Source organism: Cavia porcellus, unplaced genomic scaffold (assembly GCF_034190915.1).
Source record: "Cavia porcellus strain 051 isolate PalLab524CR breed Dunkin Hartley unplaced genomic scaffold, mCavPor4.1 scaffold_14, whole genome shotgun sequence".
NCBI classification, from domain to species: domain Eukaryota; kingdom Metazoa; phylum Chordata; class Mammalia; order Rodentia; family Caviidae; genus Cavia; species Cavia porcellus.
In genome coordinates this window covers 45,023,921-45,044,926 of record NW_026947497.1, presented here as the reverse complement: position 1 = coordinate 45,044,926, position 21,006 = coordinate 45,023,921, and the positions used below count along the sequence as shown (strand labels likewise).

The following is a 21,006-nucleotide window of genomic DNA, read 5'->3' as shown; positions in this document are numbered from 1 at the left end:
ATCTTTCCATTTTCTGATAACCTTTTTTTTTCCATTGTAAAATTCTTTTACTTCTTTTGTTAGATTCCTAAGCACTTCATTTTTTCATGATGCTACTGTGAAAAGTATTGTTTCCCTAATTTCTCTCTCAGTGAGTTTGTCATTTCTACACAGGAAAGTATTGATTTTTGAATGCTGACTTTATTTTGCTGTACTACTGAATTTGGTTATTAAATCTAACAGTCTTTTGGTGGCATTTTTGAGGTCTTCTATGTCACCTGCAAATAATGGTAATTTAACTTATTGTGTTGTCTGGTTTCTCCATTGATTCCAGTTAGTCTTGTTATTCTTCTTTGCATTTATTAGCAGGTGTTAGACTGATTTTTCATAATCCATTGCTATTTTTAATAAGTCACTTGATTGTTAACTGCAAACCTGTCTTCTAGGTCTGATATTCTGTCCTCAGCTTGGTTGGTCCTTCTGTGTATACTTTCAATAGAGTTTTAAATTTCTAGTCTCCTGGCATCTGTTTTCCTCAGGGTGTGCAGTTTGGTGATGTCCCATGCAGGGTGTGTGCCTGCTGTCCCTGGGAGATGGAGGGTCCCTGCGAGCCTGCGGTGGAGTAGGGTGCAGTGCCGATCCTGGTGCTTTGACTCCACAGAAGTTCAAGATGACTGTGAAACTGGGGTCTGAGCGGTTCAGCCTGCAACACTCTGTGTGCCTCCCTGACCATTGCCAGCTCCCGAGGTTGTGCCTCACCCAGTCACTGGGAGCCCCGAGAGGAAGCCAATGGCAGCTCTGAGTCCCAGAGTTGGCCACCGCCTGAAATGGCATCTGGCCAAGCAGCCTTTCCAGTGGACAGTCAGCCTGGAGTCACTTGCCAGCCAGTGTAGTTCACACCACCCACTGCTCCGTTCACTGGTGTGTTTCTCCGTGGAGTCACCCTCCCTCGTGGAGTCTCTGGATCCCAGCCTCCTCTCACAGGCCATGCCCAAGAGTCAGGGAAGAGCAGTTTGCTGCCTTTTTCTGTATTGAGGTCCTGTCCCTTCACATTTCATGTGGGCTCCAGTTCTGCCTTCAAATCCCCTGGGTTCCAGGCATCCACCCCCCCCCTCCTCTGCCCCAAGTTTTACCTTCAGGGTCTGGATTCCAAATCTCAGAGCAGCTGATTTGGTGCTCCACCATCTCCCTGGAAGTTCCTCAGTGTTGTTTGAATTTACATTTCTCTAGTGGCCAGCAATGCGGAACATTTTTTTGTGTATTTATTGTTCATCTGCACTTTATCTGAGAAATGCCCATTTTTGGATTGGGTCCTTATATTTGATGGGTCTAATTTGAGTTCTTTGTATAGTCCATATATTAGTCCTCTGAAGAAAAGCTGGCAAAAAGTTCTCCCCATTCTGGAGGTTGTCTCTTCACTTTGTTGGTGGTCTCCTTTGCTGTTCAACAGCTTTTCAGTTTGATATGATTCATTTGTTAATTCTCTGTAATATTTCTTGTACAACTAGGATTTTGTTCAGAAAGTCTTCACCAACACTTACATCTTCATGAATTCTACCTACTCTGTCTTCCAGCAGATTAAGCATTTCTGTTTTAATATTTTTTTCTGATTCACTTTGAGTTTAGTTTAATGGACAGTGAGAGATATACAGTCTTCAGAATGTGGATAGGATAGCCAGTTTTCCCAGCACTGTTTGTTAAAGAGGCTGTCTTTCCTCCAGTGAAGGTATGTGGGTCTTTTGTCAAAAAAAAGGTAATTGAGTGTGCCTAGAGTTGTTTCTGCATCCTCTATTCTGTTCCATTTATCCACAAGTCTTTTTTTCCCCTAATACCATGCCTTTTTAGCCACTGTAGCTTTATAGTATAATTCAGAGTCCAGGATTGTAATGCCTCCTATCTTTCCGTTATCTGTCTTGCTATTCTAGGTATTTTCAGAGTCCATACAAATTTTAGAATAGGTTTTGCTAAATCTGCAAGGGAAATGCTGCTGGTATTTTTGATTAGGATTACATTAAATCTGTGTACTCATTTTGGAAGTATGGCCATTTTGACTGTATTGGTTCTGCCTGTCCAGGAATAGGAGTATCTTTCCATTCTCCAGTATCCTCTTTTATCTCCTTTTTCAGAGTACAGTAGTTTTCATTTCAGAGGTCTCACTTCTTTGATAAGGTTATTTCCTAAGTATTTCATTTTTCTTAAAGCCACTGTGAGAAGCATTGTTTCCCTAATTTCTCTCTTGGTGAGTTTATTAGTACACAGATCTATCAATTGCTGAGTGTTGACTTTGTATCCTGCTGTACTACTGAGTTTGGTTATTAGTTCTAGGGAGTCTTTTGGTGGCGTTCTTGTGGTTTTCTATGTAGAGGATCATGGCATCATGAAGATTAGAAAAAGCAGCAGCCAAATTATATGCGTTCCTCTTTCTTTTGTCTACTTGCTCTGGCTGTTTCACTTGTCTACCTGTGCAGCCTTCCCGTTCCCTCCTTGGTTAGGCTGAGAGCCAGGCTGGGTGGCAGTGGCTGGAGAGGCACGTGTGAGGAGCTTGCAGGCGCAGTCCTTCTGAGGTACGAGGGCTCTCAGAGCCATAGTGACCATCGTGGTTTGTTCTGTCTCCCACTGGGAAGAACTTGGCCCTGCTCTACCTGCAGGGAGACACAAGAGCCCACATTTATTGTGATTTGTATTTTCATTATTTTCCACATTGTTTCATATGGGGCTCCTTTTAGCCCCCTCCTAAAGTCCCATTCCCAGCAGGCCGTTTGTGGATTTAAGTTCAGTGGTTACTTCCTGTGCCTGTAAACATCTCCTCCATTAGTGAGCTGAGTGGACACAGAGCCATCACCAGCCTTCCAACTGGGGGCAGCAGAGTCCCAGGAGCGACCATGATCCCACCCCGCTGGGCACCCAGGCCGCCGGGGCCAGGTGTTCTCTGCATCTGCACTGCCCATCCTGGCTCTGCGTTGTGCTGCAGGGTGTGGAGTGGTGGATAGCAGGCTCTTCACTGCTTTCTGTGTTTCCCTCTGGCTCCAGGTATTCGAGGAACTGTGGAAAGGAAAGGCGAAGACTGCGGCACAGATTGTGTCAGAGAAGCAGCTGGAACTGATGCAGGACCAAGAGGCCCTGGAGCAGCTCTGCCAGGCCACGATGGAGGGGCACCCTCAAGTGGTGAGTTTCAGAGGCAGGGCTGGGCCCACTACATGTGTGGGAGGGAGGGCCAGCCTGGGGATGCAGCCAGAGGCCCCTCGCAGTCCCTGCTGCAGCCCCAGGCTCTTCCTCCTAAGGGCTGGCCCAGTTTCATCAATAATTGCCTAATTATCTGCATCAGCTTTTAGTTAAGGTCAAAAGAGATAAAATGAGGTAGATGCTGGAGAAACACAACTTCTTTTGGATGAGGAAAATTCCACCCTGGCACTTGTGCCCCGAGGAGGTGGCCTGAAGACTGATTGTAAAACTGGGCACGTCCAGGGCTCCAGCTCCCAGACTGTAACCCCCTCCCAGGGTCCGCCTTTCCAGTCCACGTGGCCAGCTCTGCTTCTCAAGGACCTCGCAGTGATGGGCCACCCGTCTGGCTGCAAGATGAAGGAGACGAGACAAGGGCATGCCTTGGCTCCTTCCTTTTAGGGGTGGGAAGGCAGAAAAGAAAATTATTTGTAAGTGATGGAGAAAATCCTTTAACAGGAGCATGGTGGAAGCCCAAGTCCTGTGTGTCCTCAGTGGAGTACAGGCCAGCAGAGCTGCGAGTGGCAGCCTGCCCTCCCCAAGTCTAATCATCCTGTGGAGAATCTGCAGTGGGGGAGGACATGCTAGCATCTCTGTCAGGGCAGTACCCACCCACTCGTCCGCAAAGGGACACTGAGCGCTCTTCAGAGCTCTTGATAAGGAAAGTGAGCCTGCACAGCCCTGCAGGCTGCATCTTCTGCCTCATCTGCAGCTGTTGCTAGAGACACGCTCCTTCCAGGCCGGTCCTGCTGCTGCCGGGTGGGAGGTCCATGTGGACCATGCTCACAAGAACCCATCACCTCCTGCCTTGTCCCACCAGCGCACACGCTTGGCAAAGGTGTCACTTCAGTGAATGTTTTCTCAGCGCATCTTCCGATGGGGATCAGGGTGCTTGGCAATGTCCCTGGAGAATGAGGCGCCCACACTTACAGGTTCACAGTCCTCAGGTCACAGTGGCCCTCAAAGGAGTGTCCTGGTGCCCATGTACCAGCTGCTTTAGCTGTCACAGTCAGGGAGAGCCATCCTGGTCCTCTTGGTGCTCTTGTAAGAGCTGGAACAGCTGGCAGAGCTGGAATCGGCCTCCCAGGAGCCTGGAACCCTCCTCGCTAGCGAGGGCCCCTCTCCCCTTCATTTTATATCTGCTATTAAGAGAAAACTGATTCAGTTTGCAGTAAACCTAAGTCTTGGGGATTTTTCATTATCGGACTTTTTCTTCTCTTTGTAGGTAACAGACATGAAGACGGGAAACCCCAAAGCTATAAACAAACTGATTGGGTTGGTCCGCAAGGCGACCCTGAACCGAGCAGACCCAGCTGTGATAAAGAACATTCTGGAGAGGCTGTCAGCATGAGGTCCTCCTGGGGGTCCTCCTGCCCAAAGTGGGGACCAGGGCCCATGAAACCTGATGCCCAAGTGCTCTACAGGCTGGTGGCTCTTGGTCCCTGGCCTGAGCACACTTTCTGTGAGTTACATGTCACGTGTTCGGGTCTTCAGAGACCCTTGTTTTTGGGGTGCAACCGCTGCCAACCCTTAGCTTCAGGGACGTCACAGCTGAGACGCTGCAGACACTGTGCCCACTGCCAGCTCTGCACTGCGGTTCCTCCTGCAGATGCTGGCAGCTCTGCCCAAGAGTCGGCGAGTGAGTAACAGTGATCGAGAGGATTGGAATGTGGGTACAGTGCATTTAGACTAAAAATAGGTTAGCAAAGATGAAGACCAAACAGGTTGGTGCCATGGAAACAGTTTGTTTCGGGCTGCGGGGTGAAGGGTGATACACATCTCTGAGCAGAGGGAACACTGCCCATTCCACTTCCCGGGGACCCTGAAAGCACAGGTCAGAGAGTCAATGAATTTTCTGAAGACAACTGTTTTCAAATAAATTTAATGAATAAAATATATACTGAAACACCGCATAAAAATTAACTTACACTTCAAAGATTGTGTAAGATTGACACCCCCACACACAATCAGGGCAAAAAAAAGATATTTTAAAAAGCTGTAACATGAATTTGTTTTGCTTGGAAAGAATAAGATTATAAATGAGTAAATCAAAATTTTGACCTTTAACCATGACTGAGGTGCAGCTGACGGTGTGATGACAAAGGCCTCCCTGCCTCTGCCCGTTTCTGTGACAGTAACACTTCCTCCATCACAGGGCCCCTTTGTTCATTGCACATCCAGTACCTCAAACTCACAATGCTTCCTTTAATCCTTTCATGTCTAGTGTTCAGTTTTGAAATGGCACGTAACAATGGGACATAAAATTTTTCTCTTCAAATTCTTGTTCCTTGGGTTTTTTAAGGTAAAATGAATTTCATGCAAAAATGAAAAATATTGTAACCTTTGGCATAAATGGGTTAAAGACCCGTTTTACAAACGCTTGGTTGTCATCCCCTCCACCTACCTAGTACAGAAGTCCAACCCAGGGCCACCACTGAGCACCATCCCAGCTCTCTGGATTTTGAGGCAGGCTCTGAGTTGCCCTGGTAGGACTCGAACTTACAATCTGGCTCCTTCAGTGCTGGAATTACAGATGTGTTGCATACATGACTACAAAGCTGTTTTTAAAAGTTGCTGTAAACATGGGGACCATGTATTCAGACGCCCCCAATCTAAAATTCATTCCTGGCCCACCAAGAACAAGCAGCAGCATTTTTGTGGGGAGCGACGGTCCTGGTGAAAGCACACAGCCCGCTGGCACCAGCCAGGCAGCTGCTGTTCCGGCCTGCACACAGCGCCCAGGGCTTCCCTGAATGCGGGAGGAGAAAGTGCCCCGTCTGGCAGCCTCAGAAGCAGGGCGAGAGAAGCCACGTGCAGTTCACCTTAGACGAGCACGAGGACTGCTTTCCTTTTAAAGAATTTGTTTAAAAGCCCAGCAAGCCGCGTCCCCCACACTGTGTACTACTGACCTGCTCTGGCAGAGTCCTCGCCTGCCCTGCAAGTCTGCTCAACACAGTGGCAGAGGCAGCCCAAGATGCAACTCTGTCAGGGCCTTCATTTTATAAAGAAAAACAAAACCCAGTGTCCTTTGGTAAACTCTTCACCGGAAGTTTACAGAAAGCACGAAGGATCTTTCCAGACCTTTTCAAACCCAGGGCTAAGCAGACATGCGGTCAGAGCAAGAGTCTGCCAGCCGTCTGTGTCAGGCAGGGCTGTGTGTGGTGCAGCTTCCCCCGAACACCTCCACCTTTCTACACTGGGGCCCACAAGACCGCTTCCTGTCCAGCTCTGCCCCCTGTGCCTTCCGAAATCCTGGAGAAAACACTGTATTACTGTCACTGCTCTGAGGAAATGTGTAGCACATCTGGTTGGAGCCTGGTGGAATAACTGAAAGATAACATTTATATGGCGCCCTGAGAAATTCACCAAGCAGGGCTCCGCTGCACACACCTTGGTAAAACCCAACTTCATTCTTGCATGAGCACGAATTTAGTCCACTGCTATTGGTGCCATTTAGGAGAAATCTCATTAACAGGTATGAGTTGGTGCCATACGGAAGCCACTGCCATCTGTCACAGTCATACACAGGGCCCTGCACACACACACCTGTAGGTGGATGTGTAATGCCGAGACACCACTACAGGTGGGGTACTGGAGAACCCTCCCCGGGCCAGCCCGAACCAGCTCTGCCCCTCAGGCCAACCATGCTCTGCTGCTTAAGGAGGCAGCTGAATGGCTCTGGTAGGAAAGCAGGGCTGTCAACTGAGGCCCTCGGCAGCCGCCTGACAGAGAATTCAAGAAAAGTGTGTCTGATTCATGAAATAAACGTTTTGGGGGTCCCTTTGCAAAAGAGGTTGCTGACTACTAGGATTTCAAATTTTGGTTCAGTGGTCTACAAAGTAGCTTTCTGCATCTGCCCATTAGGCAACAGAGAAATGCACCTCAAGGTATAGATGAAGAACCACGCAGGTCGTTACTACACAAAGTTTCAGCTGAGATCTGGTCCTGTTTCTCAGTAATTACTGTTAATCTCAAGAGCAGCATGAAATGTGTAGTGCCCACCCTCCTTCAGTTTAAGTTGCTTAATTTGGTATATAACTGGGGACCATGATCTGCCATTTTTTTCATTTGCGTTCAGCCACAGTTTCTGGGACTGGACACAGGGCCTAGGGAAGGGAGCCACGTTACCTACCCATCCCCAGGAGCAGCCTTGGGGTGGCCAGCAGGCTTCCCCAGCAGGCTTTACACAAATGTATGCCTGGGCCTTGAGGGGGCAGGCACATGAGTCCCTTAGTCAAGTGGCTGGGCAAGGGCCACTCAGGGTCATTAACACTATATTCTCTGCCTCTGAACATCTTCAGGGCAGAAGAGGGCTTGGTTACAGGGGTCTTTGTCCCAGTAAAACGTCAGCCCAGCGCTAGCAAATGTGAGATGTGCTCAGGAGCTTCAGCATCTTCACCAGGTCTGAGGTGGTACAGTGAACGCAGGCTCCTCAAAAGCCTGAAGTCACTGCAGAGCCCACTGACAGCTGTGCTCTGAGTGCTTCTACCTTACCTGTGAGGGTCCCTGGTCACCCACATCCTGAAAGCCTGCAGCAAAATTCACAGTGCCCTATGGGACGGGGAAGGACACCCTGCTAATGTCACCAGTTTGGGGTTCTGAGAGGAGAGGGCAAAACCAAAAGCTTCCTGCACACAGTCCTCTTCCCTGAACAACCTCCCAGAAAGCTTCATGGAAACCTGTTCACTCGGTTAAAAGCTGCCAGGATAATCTGTCCTCCAAACATCACGGCCTGATAAATGCCTCCATGTAGAAAGGATTTACTGAGGTGAAATTATGCCAAAATCCATTCTTAGTCTTTTTCTGAAGCATTAGGTTTAGGATGGCTATTTAAAAAGAAAGGAGAAACATCAACTCCATCCTCTTAAAACGTGCCCTGGCTGATGGAATGGTGTGCACATAAAGCGGTGTGGCACGTTCTACATCGCTGTTGGGCGGGAAATCAGTCCCAGCAGTTACAGACTGGTAGCTGAAGCATGAAGGGGCTGGGACGGCTCCCTGACTGACTGAATGCGGATGTGGCCTCAGCCACCAGCAGAGCACTGCTCCAGGAGGAGATAACACTACGGGCCAGGGCTGTGGCACCCTGAACCTCACATGGGCCTTGGCAGTGAGTGGAGAAACTGCATGACAGCTGCCCTGTAGTAATGTGCTTCATACAAGTGGTAGGCAGGACAGACATCATTGTATTTACAGAGCTCATAGCTATCAAACTGAACTGCCCTTAAGTGAGAGCCAGGGTACAGGGAGCTATTTATCTCATGTGACACAGCCACCTGCTGAAAGTGACCCAACACCCAGAGTGAGCAGTCCATGCACCACCCAAAACCTCTAAACACATCTGGCAGTCAGTCCACACGATGCTGCAGGCACCAGAACTTCCCACGGGGAGTTCCTACACTGGCTGCCCAATCAGGACCCCTTACAAGCACAAGAGGACACTCCCCTGACAACACCCTGGCCCCACGATGTCTTTGTCCACTGAAAACCAACAACCACCCCTGACCCCAGTCAACCCCATGAAGGAAGGGTACTGCAAGGCCTGGGGACACGCTGACATGTCTCTGACACATAGCCAAGGCCGCAAGCCCAACCTCAGCGCATCCCACAGGTTTCTAAAACAGAGCTCAATCGAACAGGCACAACTTCACAGTGCCCCTAGACACAAGGAGAAGGGAGTCTCCACCAATACAAGAAAATCACATCTCTGATTAGCTATTCCTGCATCTCCCTCAACAGCTGGGAAACTGTAATTTACCCCCATCAAATTGTGTTTTAGGCTGGACCTAAGGTGGAATTTCTGTTTAAAGTTTTGCAAACATTTGTCTAAACATTTTCAAAACATCAATTTTAAATACACCAGTGATCCTCATATATCTTAAGCCAGAAAATTCAGTCTAGCCTGCTCCATCAGACCCTGAATTACGAGCTGAGGTAAACGCTGTGATGTTCCAGGCATCCTCTACTCGCCTTCCCTCCCAGGACGCCGGCCAAGGACTGCAGCTGAGGCTCTTGTCCCCTGGCTCTCTGGTGAGATGCAGGGCTGCCGGCAGGCTACTCCGAGGGCAGGGGAGATGTGCTCTTGGACCATGTTCTTAGGCAGGTCAAAGGTCTTTAAAATTTCTTCCCAAAACTTATTACAAAAAAGACAACTCTAAGGGCCCTGCCTGTTTACTTGAACACTGGAACCTTCTTCACTAGGCCGATCTTGTGCCTTTGGACACTCCCGCCATCCCTGCCTATCCGGCATCTTCATGGCTGCCTAGGACAACGTCCCCTTCCAGATCCTGCAGGGCTCCTCCTGTCCTGTGTATAGCTCTGGTTTCCACTGCCTTCCTCAGCTCAGCCATTCTGGACTTTCTGATGCCCTGTAGCGCATTTCCAGGTCAGCCTTCCGACTTCATTTTGTATGACTCTGGGCACAGCCCCCTGGAGGAGAACGGTGACGGCTGCAGAAATGTGGACCAGTCTACAACTCCACGAGAGAGAAGAGAGCAGTTGTGAGGGGTGGGCACCAACATCCTCCCCTGGAAGCCACATGCACCTGCCTCACCCCTGTTCCAGGCATTAAAGTAACTCTGCTTCAGCACCTACTGAAAACCAGAGGAGGCACAGTCAATCCTCGTCCTAATGGGCACCTTCCACATGGGCCACGGTGCTCTGTGATGAAGAAACAGAATCACGGCTGCCACCAGATGACAGAACACACCTAGCAGGCAAGGCTTCCGCGTGCTTCTGTGACCTGCAAATCCAAACAACCAGACACATCCCAGTCCAAGACAAAGCCTGAGGATAATGTATCACAGCTCAACTGCTCCTCTTTCTGCCCAAAGCTACCTTTTTTCCTGCTGGAGATCTGTGGGCTGTGCAAATACAAGGCACCAGGAAGCCACAAGCTGCACCTCAGCTCATCTGGCTGTGGCAACACAGCTGGGAAAATCCTTTTTTGTGACAAACAGGAAGTCAGAAATGTGCCAGGCCAGGAAACCTGGTTTCTTGCCGGGGCTAGGAAACTGCCGAGGTGAGTCCTGATGGCTCCCTGGCCCAGGCTGGCTCTCTCTCTCTCTCTCTCTCAGCCTCTGCAAGAGCCTGAAGCACAAAGCATGGCCTCGGCACACAGCCTTCTGCTGAGATTCCTTCCCAGGTCTCTGGTAGTGGGGAGCCCATTCAGACAAGAGTGCCCCAGGGCACAACTGCCTGACCTGTAGCTGCCCACAGGGCCAGCCAAGATGCCCTCCAATCTCCCTCCAAATGGAGGCTCGTCCTGGTTTTTTGCTTCTTTCCGCTGACCTGGGCCCCAAAAGGTAAGAGTGCAGAGTAATATGCATGAACATCACTTGTGTAGTCTCATTCTCAACCCACCCTTATTTTGTGATCTCCCTGTGGTGACAGCTTCAAGTGGCCATGGCTCTGGGTACAACCCTGCCTCTTGGAGCAGGCTGAAAAGTGGCAAGAAGCACTCATAACCCACAGTGGGGCTGATGAAGCTGTCCCTAGAAGACAGCATGTCTGTGTAGAGCGACCACCAGTGGGCACTTGGCTCTGCAGGGCTCCAGTGACCTGGACACACTTCTGTCCCAGCTCCCCAAGTGGGCTGCATAGGTGTCTATTTCTCTATAAAGTGCAACATATTAACAACTACAAAATCAAAATAATGACCAGAGATTTTCTAGGCTGCATTCAGTGGACCTTTATCTTTGCCCCCTCTCAAACTTCTCCCAAAAAAGCCCACTATGGAAGCACTTTACAAGTTAATATTTCTTAAAACACTTTAAAAAATAATGACGGCTATCTTCTTGCCTAAGTACACAACACCACACTTTCTTCATCTGATCAAACTCTTAAAAACTAAAGCAGAATTCTGCATAGGCACACTTCGATTTGTGCAAATCTTACTAAAATAAGGCTATCTTCAGTGTTCAGTGTTCAGGTAGTGTGGCAGGAAGGAATAAAGAACGCTCTCAAGCAACAGGAAAAGATTCCCTGTTCTCCGAGTTCTCTCCAGTGCCACGTGACATCCCAGGCAGTGGCGGAGGGAACACAGTCCTGGAAGTAAGGCTCAGGGGGGACAGGGGACTTGGACTTGTGTGATGGAGGCACGAACAGCTCCATCGTAGCTCTTCCCTTTTATAAAATGAAAGCCAAAATGCAGAGGGCAGCAGAGCATCGTTCAGAGGCTGGGACGCCTCCGTGTGCTGCCGGAGGCCAGCCTTTGCCACGGGACACGTCCAGCCACCAGTGGCCCCCGGTATCTGCTCTATTGGATCTGAGCAGCAGGCTGAGTGACTCAAGGGATGGGAAGATAAAAGCAAAATGTGAGATGGCAGAAGTGTGCAGAGACAATCTGCGTAGAGAAGCGATCTGCCGGGAAGCCTTACATTCTATAGACCGCGTGGAAGGAAGACCCAGCAGGAGAGAGGAGGCCACAGCAGTCTCCTCCCGTAAATCAAGTATTGTCAGGAAATACATCAAAACAGAATTTGACAAGCAGCTTTGCATTTAACATTCAGTCACGATACCACAGCCTGTGTGTCTGGGAAGACGTTTTTTTAGACACTAACAGCAGGTGTCGTCAAAGTCCCCAAGGATCTTGTAGCACAGGATGGAGTGCTCCTGCGCCAGGGCGGCCAGCTCCTTCAGGAACTCGGGGAAGAGGGCAGCAGCCAGCATGGTGTTCCTCACTGGCAGGGGCAGGTTCGGGGGTGCCCCAGCCACCTTCGCTCTGTTGGTCAGGAAGGGCTGAAGCACTCTGGGGGGACCATCCAAAAGGTTCCTGCCACTTCCAGTCTTGGAAGCCTCTGGAATGGGATCTGAAACCAGAAAGAAAACTGTCATGGGGCTCCTTCAAGACCTTCTACCTACCCTCTACGTGAAGTGAGTGTGTCTGGGCAAGAGGAGCTGGTGTGGGTCCTCTGGGCAGCAGCTCCTCTGACTGACTAGATCCATAGATCTGCCCAGCCTCAGCGTGTGTGTGACGTGAGACTTACCCACAATCTACACATCCTCATGCAGAAATTATGGCAAGAACACAGGCTTGCCAAGAAGCCTCCCTGCTGGCACATGGTGTGTGCCTCTGGGCCCAGCTGCCAAGGACACCTAGGCTGCATAACACAGTGATCCCCAGAGAAGAGAGAGAGACTCCCATGCCCAGACTGAAGGAAAGGGACAGAAATGAAGAAGGCATCTCTTGCCACTCGAGTCCAGTGGGTGAAGACTTGGCTGGCTGGCTGTTTATTTAGAACACTGGGTGGCCTACCTGCTTGCCTACCTGACAGGACTATGCCACCTCTGAAAGGCCAGCCCAGGTCACACAATAAAGCTCCACTCCTAATGTCTGTGACTGCAGCTGTTCCTCTGACCTTGAGGGCCCTGTGGCCCTCACAGGACCTCCAGTCTTCCATACCAAAGGAGAGTGGAAGATTTCATCCCTGGAACAAGGGAGAGGGCACTGGGGCACTGAGAAGACAGACTAAGAACCTCCTGCAGCTTTTGGGATCTAGTGGCAATAAACGGCTTGAGGCAACATTTAAGAAGGCCTTCCAGGAGTTTCCATCTCAGCCTCAATCTAAGGGGTAAGAGACAGGAGCCAAGCTCCAACACATTCGGCTGATTTGCATTCTCACACCGAATCACTAATTAAAATGGTTCAAGTTCTCTGACTGTTTAATTCCTCAACATCTCTAGCCCTCCTATATGTGTCAGAATTATTTATGCCTTTTTCTCCCCCCTACAAAACACTCTCATTGCTCCTTCTAAATTATATTCAAGCTCCTCATTATTTTGGCTGCTTTTTAGAACTCAGCCCCATTTTTCAACACTCTTCTCAAAGTGTTTCTTAACTACACTACTAAAAATTCTTGACATTTATAGTACTTTCCACATCGCACTACTATAGTCTTTAGTGTTAAAAAAAAGTCTTCCACTTTACTGCTTTAAATATCATTTTAGATGAAAGCTCCCACAGTTCACGCCTTGCAGAGGGAAAAGCTGCTGGGAACCGTCTCCCACGGCCTTTTGGCAGGAGCTCCCCCTGTTCCCTGACAACAGTGAGGACCACGGCCAGCCTGGGACACCACCGCTCACCACCCCCAGCCCTGGCTCTCAGTGACTGTCCTTCTTCCCAACCTGGAAACCAAGGAATGGGACACAGGTAGGCACTAAACCTAAACCCCAACCTACACCGGCCCCTCTGTAGGCAGCCTTTCCCCGCATCTGTCCGTCTGGCTTCCGCGGTCCGAGCAGAGTGGGCAGAGTGGTTAGGAGCACAGACGCGGCACTTCCTGGCAGAGTTACTTCAGGCACATTTCATTCCTATCAAAATGCCCACGGCTGCCACAAGGATTAAAGGAGGCACCCGCTGTCACACACACGAGGCGTAACTGAGGAACACTGACTGCGAAGCGCACCCCCAAGCCTGCCCCCAGAAGTTCAGCAGGCACAGGTTGGCACTGCTCTTAGGCTGCCACTGCAGTTCGTGTTCATCTCCTCCACCACATGCCCTAGCTTCGAGAGTCCAAGCCCATCCAATGACGTGTGCCCCACAGCCTGTACTGCTACCACACCAGCACCTGTGGGATGCTGGTAAGGCAGAGCTGCACCGTCCCCCTACTCCTGGAGACTGCAGAGCGGCCTTGACGTGTCTCCACCTTTTCACGCGACTCACTCCCCTGATCCTGTATACTTTCTGCAGCTCTAGGGTGACCTGTGTAACTGCTAGGATTGACCTCCCCAGCTTGAGTCCCAGCATCCAGCCATAGCTCTCAAGTCACGCTCAAGTTGACCTGAGCAATAGTCCCCTCCCAGCAACCAGTTCATCATGTAGGGTCAAGGTCTCCTGGGACAGGACAGCCATTACCCAGCCTCCCTTCCAGGTTAACAGAGGCAACTGAAGGACTGCAGACATGTACAATCTATGGTTTTCCCAAGTATGTGAAGGGACAAAGCGAACCCTGACAACTGGCAGAATCCAAGAGACCAATAGTGTCAGGAACAGGGCGGAGGCTGCTGGCAACAGGATGCCTCTGGGGCAGCAGTCCTCTCCCGGCTGTGGGGGACACCCACGCAGAGGCTCCAGGAGGCGAAGGGGTACGGGAGGGCACAGCTCTGGCTGCACAAGCCTGAGTGACGCCCCTCAGACAGGAGCCCAGCACATGCGCACAGCACTGGCAGGAAAGGGCACAGAGGGGAGGAAGTGAAACACAGCCAGCACTGAATGTGGGTCCTGAAACACTATGACAGAAGGTGTCCTGAATGAGTGTGGAGCAGATTTCAGGGAAATGCATGAGGAAGGAAAGGACACAGCACATACAGACACAGGAGCCCACTATATGACCTCTGCCATGATGCCAAGTCACTTACTGTGCCAGTGACACCAGGATCCCCCAGTTCAACTCACTGACAGGCAGTCACGTCACAGGAAGGCTTCAGAGTACATCACTTGTGATGTAGAGATTTCAAGTTGCAAGGGAAGCTATGTTACATTAGCAACCTAAAAGAAGTTTGGAGCTTCGTCTCAAAAACTCAAAAGGAGAACTTTCTTTCCCAAGAGAAGCTTCTGCAAGACAAAGATCCCTGATTGTCATAGACCTTAAGAAGCATCAACACCACCAGGTATGGCAGTACATGTCTGTAATCCCAGCACTTTGGGAGGCTAAGGCAGGAGGATCACAAGTGTGAGCCCAGTCCAGGTTACTTAGTGACTTAATGAGGCCCAGCCTCAAGGGCTAGAGACATAGTTTAGTATGAAGGCTCTGGGTTTACCCTGGCATCGACCCTGGCTGACTAACTTGATGACCCAGCACAGTCAGAACAAGTTCCCCCAAGCACACACCTCACACCCACAGGTGCCAGAAAGCCTGAAGCCAGGGCAGAGCCCAAGGCGAGAGTGGCACCCATCACAACCCGCAGGCTCTACTTCAGTGTGGTCTCGCCAAGCTGCCAGGCCCTAGAGCTTCAGCAGCCCGGTGACTGCCCTGGGCCTCTCTCCCACTTCCCTACTGAAAACAGAGCTACGGGACTTTTCTTGCCCCTCACACAGTACAGTCTGACAATAAAAACTGGCTGTCTGGGGAAAAGCACCTCACAAGCTGTAAAATGTAAGTGAAGACCAAGCCAGCAGTAAAAACAACACATGGAGCTGGAAGCCACCTGGTACCCAGCAGACAGCAGAGAGGCCCCAGCCCTTTGCAGCTCTTGCCATCAAGAGGTGGGGCTCCTCCTCCTGTTGTGAACCTGGCTTGGCCCTGTATAAACAAAGACCCAAGTCACAGCTCAGAAGACGACAGGCATTGAGCCTGCCAGTCCCAGCCAGCCGAGGCAAAGCAGCCAGGCCACCCAGGCCCACACCAGTGGCAGTGCTCCTGCCTCCACACCAGCTAGCCACAAGCCTAACCCAATCTCGCGCCCCCTCCAGGCCTGGTGAAAAAGTGCCATCAGGGCTCTGGGCTGCACACAAACTTCACTCCTCCCGGCACACAGGAAGTTTTCACTTCCACAGCCCTGAAGTACATTTATTGCTTTGGCCTTTGCAGATGTAACAAAGGGAGCACATGCCTTCCTCAGGCCAGAGCTGGCCAAAAAACGGCCCCAGGATCACACAGAATGCGGCGGACCACAGACAGCGCTGTGCTATCTACCATGGCTCAATGACACCCCACAGACCAGCTCCTTCCTGAACTGCACTCGAGGAAACAAATGCCGTGCAAAGGTGACACAGCCAGCCGAGGGCCAGGCAGACTGTCCTGGAGATTTCACAACATGCGGTGCGGCTCCTTCCTGTTGGGTAAAAATGAAAGCATCTTCAGATGCTTCCAGGGCCCATGCATGGGGAAGGGGAGGAGTGCGCTGACCTGGGGTTAGGGCCACAGGCGTCACCTCAGAGGTGTCTACCCGGAAGAGCAGGTACTGCTGGGCCTGGATGAGGAGGCTGGGGAAGTCTCGCTCCACAGATGCAAACTGCTCGATCTTGTTTTTCACAGATGCCAGGACCTGTCAAGGGCCACAGTAAAGACGTTAAATGCCCCACAGTGGAATTCCATTCTCAGTTACCCACCCATCTTCCAGGTGCAGCCCTCATTACGGGAACTATTACATGAGGCCCGTGCTCATTTTAACTGCCTGGGCACTCCTGGTAGGGCGTCCTCAAAACACCACACTAAATGAAGCTTTGCAATTTATCTAGAGGAATCTACAGCTAGTGTAAGGAACAGGACGGAAAGCGGATCAGGACGGTGGGACTCCTGAGAAACAACAAAACTATGAGAGGAAGAGGCCCTTGGAAAATCGGAAGTGGGCTCCGGGGCATACCTGGTAGAGGGAACGTACGCTGGGCTGGAAGACCATGTTGGTGTTGAGCAGGAAGGAACGCAGCAGGGGCTGCGGGTAGCTGGCCAGCTGCGTGAGGATCCCGATGAGCAGCAGGTTCACGTGCAGCGAGTTCTCCAGCATGTTCTCCAGCTTGGACAGGACCACGCTGATGAACGGGCCTGTGGGGAGAATGAGGGGCTTCAGGGCTGACGGGGCAGGGCCGTGAGTCTCCTCAGCAACTGTAGAGCCACCAGAGCCACAGCCCACCGGCCAGGGCCACGAGGTGCCAACCTGTGAGCACAGAAGTCCAGCTTCCCTGCTCAGGTCCAAGCAGAAGACGAAAGGCAGCCACACCAGAAGACAAAACACCCCTCCCAGGAACTAATATTCTGACCCTACAAGCAATTTTAGCACTTTGAAACTTATCATGGACATAGAGGAAAATCAGACATTTATAAAAACATGCTTTTTTCTACACTGTTTTTATCTTTCTGTGGCCACTGGGGCTAAAACAAGACACATCATCTCAGATGCAACAATCGATGTAAGGTTTTGCACAAACATCGGAGCCCATTAAAAGTGTTAACTACAAAAAGAATCTGTGTTAAGGAATCCCAAACACACCCAAACCAAGTTTGCTGAACAGCAACATGCAAACCACAAAGAGGCACGTGGAAGGACAGGAAAGGCAGACAGAGGCAAAATTGAAATGCAGCTCTGCACTGTGTACTGGCAACCCTGCCCACTCAGCAGTCACAGTGTAATTTCTCAGATAAGAAGAGATCCCGCCTCGGGTGATGCAGTCTATATGGAATTCATAAGAAAAAGACCCACACATGTACAACTGCAAAAGTTGTTCATAAAAATTATGCACAAAAGTGCTTCTGCTACTTTGGGTCACCAGGAAATTAATATGCTGTATGTTCTAGTTCACTGAAGACAGGGAAAACAAAAAAAATCTGGCATTAATAAAACCACTTAAAGATGTTTTAAATTTTTGCCATAAAAATGTTCCATTAAGTAAAATCAATGAGAATTTTGTATTTCCCCCAGTGGAGCTCTTGATAAGGCTACTAAACCCCAACAAATTTATAACAAAAGCACATAACTTCTGGTAAATAAACATGCTTTATGAAGACTTCACCACCATTAATGTGATTTTAACAGAAAGTAAAATGCTCCACCCAGAAGCCCTGGTAGTACACGAGGGTGATGCTGCTTCTGGGAAGCATGGTGTCAGAGAAAAACAGACACCAGACCTTGCCCACCCAGGTGACAAACAGCCCCTCCGCTGTGCCCGTCAGGAGACTTGAAGGACGTCCCTAGCGGGTCTCAAATCCAGAAAAGGGCCCAGCCCACCCCGTTCTGCGAACAGCTAAGCCGCCACTTTTCCACCCATGGATGAGACACAGAACTCCAAGGTCCCTTTCCGTGGCAGAGGCGAGGTTCAGTAAGCCCTGGAACAGCTCATAAAATAAACCTGGGAGGACTGGCAAAGGCATGCAGACACTCTAGACTGGAAGGAGCCCCAATCTGAAAGCAGCTAACGATTTTCCTGTTGAGAAGCCCAGAAATGCCCATGGTGCTTTTTCTTCGTGACCCCAGCGCAGTCCGGTTCCCCAGGTGGATCTACAGGAGGAGGACGCTGTTGTCACCCTCCTCAACGCTGGCACACAGTCTCCCGCACTCCACGCCTCTCCCTCTGCAGTCACTGACTTGTTACCTGCTTCTATCTGGATAGACCAAAACCAAGCCAGTGAAGGCACACACAGGTGAGCAGCCTTTCATGGAACACAAGTCCCTCGTGTGATCGGCCCACTTCCCCTTGTCTGTCCTGAACTGTACCTGTCCTTACCCTCCCAGTTGTAGACATGCAAACGCTGACTGTTGTTGATGGGGGCCAGCCTGCGGTCCACCACTGCTGCAGACAGGGCAAGAGGCAGCCTGAAGCCCACTCAGAAAAGAACAAAATCCAGTCACAGGAGGGACAACATGCAGGTGAAGCCAGCACGGTCCACCAATGACCCAAGCTTCATGGCAGGGAGATAAACATCCTTTCACATCCTTATTCTTGGCTTCCAGTACAAGTTTTAAAGAAGTGTTTAGCAATAAGCAGTTGCTAGGGCAACTGGTAAAGAGCTGAAAACCAGAAGGCTGAGCAGTAACTCAGAGAGCCGCCTGGGTGCAGGCTTTTTCCCTCTTCTCCTGAGACAGATAAACTCCCCATCTGCTAGAGCTTGGATCTTGGATATTCCCCAAAGGCCCAATGCTGAAAGCTTGGTCCTTGGATTATGGTACCACCAGGCCCCGTGTGAGTTACGTCACTGGGGGCGAGTCCTCGAAGGCCACAGTGAGACCCTGCCCTCCTCTTCCTTTTTTACTTCCTGGCCACCATAATCCACATAGGTTCTTCTACCAAGTACTCCTTCCACAAGATGCTGCCTTGTCACAGGCCTAAAAGCAATAGGGCCAGGCAAGCACGGACTGCAGTCTCTAAAACTGTAAGCCAAAATAAACCTTTATGCCTTATGAATTGGCTTTCTCAGATATGTTCTTAGAGTAGCAGAAAGCTAACATTTGGACCATAAAATATTTAATTCCTCAGGATAAACTAGGCCATGCCCACCACCTTTCCCTGTCGCTCATTCTCTCCCCTCAAGAGTCCCCATCCCCTGCCTTGGTTCACCTGCTTCCTGGCCCTGCATATCCCAACCCCAAGAAGACAAGTATCAGTTCTGTGCCCCAGCTCAGCCAGCTCCACCCAGGAAAGCATTCTGGAATGGGAGTCTTCACCTCCACCTCTGTCAGCTCTGCCTCAGGCCATAGTCTCATCATGTCCCTCTGGACTCCGACAATTCTTCTATTTTAACAGCAGTCACAATTATTACAGCTATAGATAATGACATGGGGATGAAACACATGTTTTTAAATATAGTATGAAGATTCAAAGTGAACTCCATCCCACCTCTAGGAAACTACTGCTATTACATTCCAGTGTATTCCTCCAGAAGTGTCTTACTAATAAAACAGCTGAATTTTTAAAAGTATTTACTAGGCATATTCTTTGTATCAACTCCCTTAAAACAACTATCCCAGGAAGTATGTTTATTATTTACCCTATTTAAAGGTAAGAGAGTAAAGAATGGAATTGGAACTGTAAACTGAGACCCTCCGTTTTCAATGCTCCTGAGCAATTCAGGACCCTGCCCCATTGTACCACACATGTGCATGTGTGCACCCCGGCATTTTACAAACAAAGGACAATCTTCTTCGTCCACTGCTGTGTAGCCCGCTTTTCCACCTAACAGTAAGTGTGGAGACTGCCCCCCACCAGCACACCCAGGCGATCTTGATCATCCAGGGCTGTAGACTACTGCAGTGTTAAGAAGCCGGGTAGATAAGCTGCTCACTGCTGGCCGTTCGGCTGTTTCCAGTCCTTTTCCGTTATAAGGAGCGCTGCAGTGCACATCCTTGCACACACAGCTTGGCACAGAAGAGTGAGAACAGCCCTGGAAACAGAAGGAGCTGCTCCAAGCACTGCTGCAGCCTCAACTCTTACATTACGGAGCCTCTCACCTGAGCTCCAGTCCTGATCCAACATCGAGGTCGTAAACCCTGGCCCCGGCCTCTCCTACACCATCGCCAAGATGGGCTTTTTCACTGCTCCCGACCTCAGTGCTTCAAGGGCTGGGGGGCACAAGATCTGCATTCTTCAGCTCTACCCTGAGGTCCCTGTAAGCCGCCCTCAGCCACACTCCCACTTCCCTGCTTGGGGCTCCTCTGTACCCCTGGGGTCCTCAGCACCCCTCCTCTGGATGCCTTTCCTGCTCCCTCTGGTAAGTACTCCATTAAGAGAATGCTGTTCTTGCTGGGGTCTCTTCTGAAAGACTGAATACTTCTCATTTTGTGTCCTTAGCTCCTAAGCACAGAACCTGCCAAATATTATGAGATCAATAAAAAAGGCTGAATACATTAATTTTTAAAAAATTAGATAAATGGAATGCTTTGATTTTGCGAGAATGTGAATTCACTTCAAAAAAGCTATCAGTATTCCCTGGAGAGATGGAAGTTAAGCCAAATGCTACAGAACATACTCTGAAGTCCAGAAACTACAAAGCTCACAAACACAGAAAGAGAAAAAATGTTTCCTGAAGCTGTGTACAAGTTCCAAAGAAAGGAGGAGGGAAAGGCAAGGTTTTAATTATAATTACACAGATGAATCAAAGAACCACATTGTTTTATCAGTTCTCGGGGGTATCACACGTAAAGGACTGATGTTATTTAACAAGACACCACGTTAGCTACCCCAGCCCCCAGCTATACTTTGTTTCCTTAATTTCCACATTTCCCAGGGATGCATCTCTACTGTGCAAAAGCCAGAACTTTAAAGAACAGCTCTCATTAGGCTCGCCACTGTGGTTTGGTCTGGAATATCCCCAAAAGGCTCACGATGAAGGCTTGGTCACCAGGACAGCAGCATTACAAGTGGGGCTTTGGGAAGGT

At 49.9% G+C, this 21,006-nt stretch overlaps 2 protein-coding genes across 6 annotated transcripts in view; one reads left to right on the top strand and one right to left on the bottom strand.

The window, feature by feature from the left end:
- Gatb (glutamyl-tRNA amidotransferase subunit B) overlaps nt 1-5,476 on the top strand; it is an 86,290-nt gene extending 80,814 nt beyond the window's left edge. The window contains exons 12-13 of one of the 2 annotated variants that reach the window (XM_003476810.5): nt 3,010-3,144; nt 4,424-5,476. In XM_003476810.5, the coding sequence (XP_003476858.2) occupies nt 3,010-3,144; nt 4,424-4,549 (261 nt within the window). In that variant the 3' untranslated portion in view covers nt 4,550-5,476. Of the gene's footprint in view, nt 1-3,009; nt 3,147-4,423 lie in introns of those variants that run through there. The other variant, XM_063260845.1, reaches the window with a different exon arrangement.
- Nucleotides 5,065-21,006, bottom strand: part of Fhip1a (FHF complex subunit HOOK interacting protein 1A) — a 264,660-nt gene continuing 248,718 nt past the window's right edge. For all 4 annotated transcript variants that reach the window (XM_013160161.3, XM_003476924.5, XM_063260844.1 and 1 more), the window contains 3 exons: nt 16,504-16,682; nt 16,047-16,185; nt 5,065-12,008 (listed from right to left, as the gene is read on the bottom strand). In XM_013160161.3, coding sequence (XP_013015615.2) covers nt 11,755-12,008; nt 16,047-16,185; nt 16,504-16,682 — 572 coding nt within the window. In that variant the 3' untranslated portion in view covers nt 5,065-11,754. The remainder of the gene's footprint in view (nt 12,009-16,046; nt 16,186-16,503; nt 16,683-21,006) is intronic.